Source organism: Hibiscus syriacus, unplaced genomic scaffold (assembly GCF_006381635.1).
Source record: "Hibiscus syriacus cultivar Baekdansim isolate YM2019G1 unplaced genomic scaffold, ASM638163v2 tig00011079_pilon, whole genome shotgun sequence".
Lineage (NCBI taxonomy): Eukaryota > Viridiplantae > Streptophyta > Magnoliopsida > Malvales > Malvaceae > Hibiscus > Hibiscus syriacus.
Genome location: NW_024062242.1, coordinates 2,485 through 11,659, shown reverse-complemented (window position 1 = coordinate 11,659; position 9,175 = coordinate 2,485). Strand labels below are relative to the sequence as shown.

Here is a 9,175-nt window from a genome sequence, read left to right as displayed (position 1 = left end):
AATATTCCAAATCAATAATGGATAGATAAATAAGGCGTGGATAATCGTTATTTTGAAATTTTTAAATTTTAATTTAAAATCTGATTTTATTTTTTAAAACTCTATAATTTCATTTTTAACCTTTTATATTGTGTCTGTTCCAAATTACTAAGTACTAGACTACTAGCTAGCTAACTCTGCAAGAACTGGACTCGTGTCAATAGGTGTTGAATGAAAGTGAAGGACTAAGCGCCTACGTGTCCTTTCCATATGGCTTCATTGCTCCTACTTCGCCAAGTTTATTCTGCTACGTGTCCTTCCTACCTTGATCGGCACCCCCTCGCCTTTATCTTTATAGCTTGCCTCTTATATAAACCCTATGTTTTGCATGCATCGTTATGTGAACTCACCCTCTTGTAAGCCGTGTCATTCTCATTTCCCAAGTTCTTTTAAAGAGAAAGAAGCAAAAGCACGCGATGGCATCTCAACAAGAAAGAGAGGAACTCGACGCCAGGGCAAGGCAGGGAGAAACGGTTGTTCCCGGTGGAACTGGTGGCAAGAGTCTCGAAGCTCAAGAGAACCTTGCAGAAGGTAGGTGATCCTGGATACTATTTGTTCGTGGTTGCATTAGTTTGATGTTGAGCTAGTGTTTTAGGGAGGAGCCGTGGAGGACAAACAAGGAAGGAGCAACTGGGGAGAGAAGGGTATCAGGAGCTGGGAAGCAAAGGAGGACAAACAAGGAAGGAGCAGATAGGAAGTGAAGGGTACCAGGAAATGGGCAGGAAAGGCGGACTCAGTACCACCGACAAGTCTGGGAGTGAGAGGGCGGCCGAGGAAGGAACCGGCATCGACGAGTCCAAATACAGAACTAGGAGTAATGCCCCATAAGTGCCTGCTGCTCATCTGTTTGCTCAAGTCCAACGTCTTGGTGCTCTTGTATCTACAAGTCTAGATTGATTAGCTTCAAGATTGTCTTATGTTTTGGTGGTGTTTTTCTGTCGGTTCTAACAGTGTAGTGGAATATGGCATATGGGAGGTTTCCACTTCGCCAGTGCAGCTCCCTTTTATGTGTGCATTTCGACTTCCGAATGAATTATATATTTGGTCGATATTATTTAAAAAATTATTATAAATTTTGAATATAAATTACGAAATGGTTTATATTTTTCATTTGGCTTCCAACATTAGAAGAAATGGTCGGTATATCCGTTCTATGATTGAAGACCAACCTATAAATTCAAACCATTTCCAGCATTTAAAAATCTTTTCTCTTGTTTTTTACACACTAAATATTTTGTTTGTTTTTTATACACTAAATGTTAGGTTTGAGTTTGCTTTTGAGAAGAGCAGTATCACTTTGTTCATTTCAAAACTTTGGATATACGAAGCTTTTAAAACACTGTTTTAACTTGGGGGTGTTGTACATTATAACAATTACACCAATTAGGAAAAATGATATTTTGATTCATCACCACAAAATTTGTGAATAATTCTTATCTGTTGTTTTATTTTATTTTCCTGTCATTACTAACGCCTCAATACTTATAGAATAATTTTATCTGCAAATTCTAGAGAAAATAAATAATACTTATAATAGTGAAGGATAGTTTAAGCATCTAAAAAAACAGAGAAAATGGTACATGTATAAATTAAATAAAAAATATTTTATATAGTTAAGATTAGTTTAAGTGGTAAGCAACTTGATGTCTCAAGATAAAATACTGAAAAATAAAAAAGATAAATAAAAAATATTTTATACAGCTAAAATAAATAAATAATATGATTGGAATACTTACTATTTCCATTAATTTTAAAACAAATAAAAATCATCAGTTTTTTATAGTAAAAAAAAATCAAACATATCTCTGCTTAGTTGATTACGAGTTCCCGTTTCGAGTCCCTCCAAGTTCGAGTTCCCAGCACCAACAGAACAAATATTATCCTATTTCACAAAACCAGCGTTTCCAATGGCCGCCTTCAATAAGGTCTCTCCCCTCTTCACCTTATCTTCTTCACTTCGCAGATTCTCTTCTCCTGCTACCCGAAATACCCCTATCCTTTCCTTATATTCACCCTTCACCCCTCCTCTCTCTTTCCCTTTCTCTTTCCCTTCCCTTTCTCTAAGGCCTCATCTCTCCACAAAAACTCGCCCTTCGGTAATCGTTTCCGCTATCAAGAACCTCTCCGAGATCCAACCCGTTCCCTTCCCCTCCACTCCCGAGGAATTCGCCGCTCAATTCCCTTCCGATGCCGGTGTCTACGCCGTTTTTGATCGATACGACGAGCTTCAATTCATCGGCATCTCGCGTAACATTGCTGGCAGCATTTTTACTCATCAAAAATCAGTGCCGCACCTTTGCTGCTCCGTTAAGGTGCATTTTATAAATATTCTTCCTCTTTATACTATTTTTTGAGAATTGGTCACTACGGTACAATACATAATGTCCATAGAAACAGCTTTCAATGTGCCGGTGTTGATTGTTATTATTATCCTTTGGATGCTGATTGTTGTGTTTGGGAATTAATGAGTAAATCAGTGCAAGGCATTTAATTAAAAAAGCGAATGACATTAATATGACCTTTTTAATATCTGGATTGATGGATAGGATGTTTGAACCAATGTCATGCACCAAGATTCGAGTTCAAACATCAATTAGAGCAATGTAGTCCAAGGAAATGTGCAGCTTGTTTAATTTTGATATTGGATGGATTTGCTTATATATTTAGCTCACTAATGTTTACAACATTCTGATTGTTTTACTTCACAGTTTAGTTGCCAAAAGCTCATTCCTATCTGTAATTTGGTGGCTCTAGTTGTTTCAAAACTGTTCCAATGGTTTTGTGTTTATCCATGTGCTGTAATTTGATTGTTTAGTGACCAGTCATCAAGGTGAATGATCTTTTTCAGAATTGTATTCATCTTGGAAAATGAGTTGGAAGTCGAATGTATGCCACCAAATTGGGTGGATTGTATGTAAAAATTGTAGTTTGAGAACTTTCGTTATTAACCATCCTTGAGGTTTGAATAGATTAAGCAGACAATGCTTCTAATTCTTACCGAGCTAGTTGAGTTGAAAATTGAAATCCCACCAGACTTTGATGTCCTTGGTGTATTCTTTTTTGGGTCAAATTGTATAAAGGTCCCCCATAGGCATCTTGGGTAGGGGGTGAGTATTTGATAAGTCTGAGTCAAAAAATTTGATCAAGTCGAGTTGACGTGTATTATTTAACTCAAATTTTATTTGGAAATTTTTTCAGTAGAGTTGTTCGAGTTTATGTTTAAATTTATTTGTAAATATTTATAATGTTATGATACTAATTGATTCTAATTTAAATATAATCATAAATGATATGCATATATATTTCTTTATATGCGATATACATATATCATGCAGTGTTACGAGACTCGAATCTGAAAATCAATTCATTAGTTATTAAAAATTTCGAGTTATTCGAGTTCTATTTTATAACTCGACTCGAATTTGATTTTTTTTAGTCAAATTGAGTCGAGTTTTTTAGGTCGAATCTAATTGAAAAAAATTAATTTTTTCGAGTCAAATTTTACTCGCATCTAATACTTGCACCTTTACACAATTTGACCTTTTTTCTTAACCCTTTTTGTTGAGAGGTCATGTTATTGTAAAACTGCTTGTGTTTATTTCTTAGTGTATTCTTTTTTAAGCATTGTGTAGGTTGGCGTAGTCAATGAACCCGATAGAACAGCTTTAACTCAAGCTTGGAAGTCATGGATGGAAGAGCATATACAAGCAACAGGTAAGGTCCCACCAGGCAATGAAACAGGAAACACCACTTGGGTCCGGCAGCCCCCGAAGAAGAAGGCAGATCTCCGACTTACACCCGGTCGTAATGTACAATTGACAGTTCCACTCGAAGAACTCATCGATAAGTTGGTGAAGCAGAACAAGGTAGTGGCCTTCATTAAGGGGTCAAGAAGTGCCCCGATGTGCGGATTCTCGCAGAGAGTAATCGCCATTCTCGAGAGCCAAGGAGTGGATTACGAGAGTGTTGATGTGCTGGATGAAGAGCATAATTGTGGATTGAGGGAGACAATGAAGCAGTACAGTAATTGGCCCACATTCCCTCAAATCTTTGTGAATGGAGAACTGGTTGGAGGGTGTGATATATTGACCTCCATGTACGAGAAGGATGAACTTGCTGCTTTGTTCAAACAGTAACGGCTTTCAGTTTTCTTCTCAGCAGTGTCAAACCATGACAGCGTGTGTGAATTATTTTAAACTACCGTGTAATCTTTATCTCTATTATTATTATTATTATTATAAAATGATGATTATGCTATAGGAATAGGTTGATCAGGACTAACTCTGAGATAATTAAAGCATTTTTTAAATAATTGAAATTAATATATTATCAAAAGGTTGTCTTGGTTTTTTAACAATTTTATATAATGTTTAAATAAAAATATTATAAATTGTTATATGAGGATTGAATACGAAGTTAATAAATCTATACAATTTTTTCTCTCAAATTAATTTTCAAAAAAATTTAAGATATAGGGGAAACTATGCATTTAATTATCCATATTATCCATCTATTTGTGTGTTTTTGTTTTGATCGCCTAACTATTCTTTTTAAATTCATACTTAATGTTATATTTTTGTCATCTATCGTTTAAAAATTAATAATGATATTGATGTGTCGTTATAAGATAATGTCATGTCATCTTTGAAAAACATAAAAAAAATACTACATTGGTAACTCTATTAATTTTTTAACGGCAGATGATTAAAATGAAACTAAAACATAATTGAAAACATGATTTTAAAAAAGAATAATTATGTGATCAAAATAAAATCGTACAAATAATTGAATGGCTAAATATATAATTTAGTCTAAAATCTATTATATAAATATAATCATGTAGAAAACTTTTAGATAAACAAGCCCATCCATTCCTGGTAGGGGATAGATCAAGAACAGCTGTTATAAATTTATATAATATATAATAGATACAATAATCATTTTTTTCGTAAATAAATTTAGATTCTTAAGATATATATAAAATACAAGATAAATCAAAGACAGAGAATAAACATATTATTAAAAGTAGTTAAAATGTAATGTATTAAAATGATAATACGAATGCAATATAATATATGATTGATTTAATAATATCAAAATTAATATTAAACAAATTATATGTTTTGTATGAAGTTGATATAAATATGTTCACGTTAAACGCACAAATTATAATACTTATTGAATATATAAAACCTTATCTAAATTGAATCATTATGTTCAAATATGTATCAAAATAAAACATACCAACACATGAATTACTATCCAGATAGCTTATCCAAAAAAAAAAAACAGTATTGTATCAATTATGTTTTTTTTAATTAATTTATTCAACTTCTTCAGTAGCAAGTTCATCACTTTGTACAACATCTACTCCTTTCTCCATACAGAGTACAAGTTTACACAATCTTTCACATGCGGCTTCGCTGGCTCGATAAGGCTGGTTTAAAACTGGCAAAACCAGTGATTTCCCTACCAGTCACCAAGCTGTTGATGTCATACGTGCCTTCGTACGTGTAAATGGGTTCCAAATCACAGAATGCCTGCATCATGATGAAACCAAGAAAACTCAAACATGTTTCCACAAAAATTCTCTATTTTTCTCCTTTAAAAGCAAAGGTAGATCTTGTTACTAATCTGAAGATGGTATCAGAATCACTAGAAAAACAGACAACTAATAGTTATTCATCATACTTTATGCCCTTCGAACCTCGGGTCGAGGTTCAAAATACCACTTTGCAGTTTGATCTAACATAGATATATTCTAAATTGTTGTGTTTTGGCAGAAAGAAACTGAAAGTGATTCTGTGGTGAGGGTAGAGAAAACCTTGGCAACAAGAAAATCAGCCAAAATTCCATTGCCACCGAGTAACTCCCGTCCTAGAGCCGCCGTCTCTCTTGCCCTCAAGGTAATCCAAGACTGAAGATCATATAACAGGTTGTCATGGCTAAGAATCCAAAACAAAACCTTACATGAAAATCATGGTTTTCCTATAGCTTAAGATGTCCAATACCTTTCCCAAGCTGGCATGACCAGGAGTCATTTTACCGCTTCGTACAATTTGCAAAGGCGCCAACCGACAAGGGTCATTGCTTGGATATTACCCAACATGCGAACAAGTTTCTGCTGGTTAAGTTGGAAGGCTGCCAATGGTGCTCCGAACTGTTTCCTCTCCTTCAGATACCTACATCATATCAAATGTAGAACATGTCATCTTGCATGCTTGAAATGCCATTTCCCAAAGAGAAAAAACAGAATTCATGCAATACCTGACACACATATCATATACACCCATTGATATGCCAATAGGTTGCCATGCAACAATTACTCGAGAAACAGCTAGTACCTGCTTTCCATGGTGGAAATTATACATGCATTAATACCGCATAAGATCCAGTAGGATAAAATATAAAAGTCCATATAAATGGGAAAATTATGCTCACTAACTGGAGCTTGTTGACCAGTTAGAAAGCAGAAGGACTAAGTTGAGATACGATATTTTGAGGAAGGTTATTAGAACAAACCTTGCTTGTATCTTGAAAAGAGTTCACACCAGGTAACCTGTCCTCATCCGGAACAAAGACTTTCTTTAAGAGAATATCTCCATTTTGAACAATTCGCAATCCAATCTTGTTCGGTATTTTTGTAGCCGTCAATCCAGGGGAATCCTTCTTAACTAAATATCTGAAACAGAAAGCAGAAGCATTCGTTATTAAGAAAAACGTGCACGCAATGGATCTACCCACCTTACAATTAGCAATCCCAATGTTTCTCTCTTAGGTTATTGTTTCAGTAAACTTGGGAAACAATGGCTCATGCCTATAGTAAAATTTCAAGGTCTGCAAACAACTTTGTCTTCATATAATGTTTCTTTGCTGCAAATTGATATCGGATTCTCATTGTATATTTGATAATACTAATACTTTGTAGTTTCTGGTGAACACACGGTCATGTCTATTTTTGAAGCCATTAGAAAGATTAATTTGTGTGCAAGACCAAGTCCTAAACACTATTTCTCATATGATGTTTCACTTACCCATTTATCTGGTTGGTTGTAGTATTCCTGGCAAAAATAACCAACACATCAGCAAAGTGCTGTTTCCTATCCAGCGTTTTTGTCCCTCAAGTATCCAACCTCCTTCTACCTGAATGTTTGAGATGAAAGCAAAAACGATACAACACAAAATTTAGAATGTTGATCAATGGTTGAAATTAGTTATATCAAAAGAAGATATGTGAAAACTAAAATACAAGGTTGTGGATGGACCTTTGTTGCAGTTGTGTTTAGAGAACTAGCATCACTTCCATAGTCAGGCTCGGTCAAAGCCTAAAGATAACATTAGGTTTCTTTAATTATGGCTCAAAAAGACATTAAGGATCAACCATGAAGTTAATGCCGAAAATAAACACCTACCCAACAAGCTACAGTTTTTAATTGTGCCAAAGAAGGTAAATACTTCTGCTTCTGTTCCTCTGACCCGCAAAATGCTATCATTATATTTCCCGACAAGCGTGCAAGATTGTGATTAATTGTTTATCATTTTTAAAAAGAAAATTAATAAAAGAATGAATCAAAAAATTAGAAAAATTTATGGAGTGAAATGGTCTTCGTTTCACATATCTCACCAATGGTAAGCATGGCCAGAGATGAATGCACCAATATAAAAGTCGAGCAACTTGCATCGACCCTAGCAAGCTCTGCAGTTGCAATAGCACTTGCGGTAAGCGAGAGACCAGGGCATCCATAACCCTGCAAATCAGTAATAACAAAACATCATACTTAATTTCCACTTTCAAGGAACAAATTAGCTAAAAACCAAAACCCATATATGACTAACCTTGATGGTACCACCAGCAATACGAAGAGCACCGAGTTTGGGAATGATTTGGAATGGAAACTCCGCCTTCTCCCAATACTGAGAGAAAAATCGCATATTAGTTGCTAAACATCACAACATTTAATTGTCATCTACCAAACCAAAGTCATCAATCCATGTTGTGAGAAAGGTTAATTATTAGAAAGATACCTCTGCCATTATAGGAGCTACTTCTTTTTCCATACACTCTCGTACTTTCTTACGGACAGCCTGCTCCTCAGGCCTCAAGAGATCATCAAATTGATAATAATCAGAAGCTGAATTGATTCGCAAGCGCAAAACAAGCACATAATTAGAATTCGAGAAAACCCCATGATTCATTTAATAATCGGAAGCAATAATCCAAAAACAATCAAACTTGACACCGTTTTCAACAAGTCCAAATGCACAAACATAAGCAACATTTGTAGCAGAGATAAAAACTGAGAAAAATGAAAAGAATCCATACCACCAGGAGGAAAAATAGACGCTGGAGTAGCCTGAGGGAATGCAACGGAAACATCCAAAGATGGGGAGTAATAATAAGAAGGCTTGGCACCTTTGTCAGTTTGATCTGCGGGACAATAAAGCCAACAAATTTATTAGACTAAACAAACACAAGAACCATATACACCGTCACTTTGTAGCTATCATAGGTGAAAATAAAACCGCAAATAGAAATTATATAAAAAATACTTCGTCGGGTTTTTTTGATAAATTAAAATACCCAAGATTTCATATTTCCATGTACCCATCAATGAATAATATGTAAAGCTTCGAGAAAAAAAATGCTAGGATTTGTTTAATATTCTAGAAAATTACTAATAGCTGTTCCTAATATCAATCATTTAAGAGCAAATCCAAAATCAAACGGGGCGAAAGATCGTCATAAAAACACACAAAAAAAGTATACTTCTGCAAGATTAATTTTGTATAGAAAAAACGAACCTTGAACAGTCATGGGATCAAATGAGAGTTCTTTGTTTTGTTTTTTTTCAGGGAGGTAGGAGAAAGACAGAGTTGGCACGCAAGTTAGGATTTGATATATAGAAAAAGGGGATGAACGAGTACGCTCAATATATCTATTGGATGATATTTTATAATTTGGAGGTAACGGCTTTTAATTTAGTATTGGGATAACCTATTATCTTATCTTTTCTATTTCATTAAATATGAAAATAAGGGACAGTCATTACGGAGAATTGGTGACATGTTCAATTTTTATTATTGATTTTGAAAAGATTAAGTTTGATACTGTATTATTGATTATTATGTTTTACTC

The 9,175-nt window shown here is 34.6% G+C and overlaps 3 protein-coding genes across 3 annotated transcripts; 2 read left to right on the top strand and 1 right to left on the bottom strand.

Moving 5' to 3' along the window:
• Window positions 1-427: 427 nt before the first annotated feature.
• LOC120204536 (protein SLE1-like) lies at window positions 428-868 on the top strand. Its single transcript, XM_039204590.1, has 2 exons — window positions 428-570; window positions 635-868. Exons 1-2 carry the CDS (start codon window positions 456-458, stop codon window positions 865-867), a joined length of 348 nt encoding a protein of 115 aa, XP_039060521.1. The 5' UTR covers window positions 428-455; the 3' UTR covers window position 868.
• A 1,017-nt stretch (window positions 869-1,885) lies between these two features.
• On the top strand, window positions 1,886-4,298 carry LOC120204535 (bifunctional monothiol glutaredoxin-S16, chloroplastic-like). Its single transcript, XM_039204589.1, has 2 exons — window positions 1,886-2,351; window positions 3,672-4,298. Exons 1-2 carry the CDS (start codon window positions 1,947-1,949, stop codon window positions 4,173-4,175), a joined length of 909 nt encoding a protein of 302 aa, XP_039060520.1. The 5' UTR covers window positions 1,886-1,946; the 3' UTR covers window positions 4,176-4,298.
• Window positions 4,299-5,333: 1,035 nt separating this feature from the next.
• LOC120204534 (acyl-coenzyme A oxidase 4, peroxisomal-like) lies at window positions 5,334-8,922 on the bottom strand. The gene is given in 15 exon segments (XM_039204588.1): window positions 5,334-5,579; window positions 5,864-5,956; window positions 6,051-6,088; window positions 6,091-6,221; window positions 6,307-6,383; window positions 6,562-6,721; window positions 7,074-7,131; window positions 7,134-7,182; window positions 7,305-7,364; window positions 7,452-7,525; window positions 7,664-7,787; window positions 7,876-7,953; window positions 8,065-8,171; window positions 8,363-8,467; window positions 8,842-8,922. Coding segments are annotated over 15 exon segments (1,299 nt in total). The 5' UTR covers window positions 8,855-8,922; the 3' UTR covers window positions 5,334-5,447.
• Window positions 8,923-9,175: the final 253 nt, after the last annotated feature.

Bases quoted from the DNA above. Each gene is read 5' to 3' on its own strand.
- LOC120204535 (XM_039204589.1), top strand. From the start codon at position 1,947: ATGGCCGCCTTCAATAAGGTCTCTCCCCTCTTCACCTTATCTTCTTCA. The intron at 2,352-3,671 runs GTGCATTTTATA...AGCATTGTGTAG, and splicing joins ACCTTTGCTGCTCCGTTAAG to GTTGGCGTAGTCAATGAACC.
- LOC120204536 (XM_039204590.1), top strand. From the start codon at position 456: ATGGCATCTCAACAAGAAAGAGAGGAACTCGACGCCAGGGCAAGGCAG. The intron at 571-634 runs GTAGGTGATCCT...CTAGTGTTTTAG, and splicing joins TCAAGAGAACCTTGCAGAAG to GGAGGAGCCGTGGAGGACAA.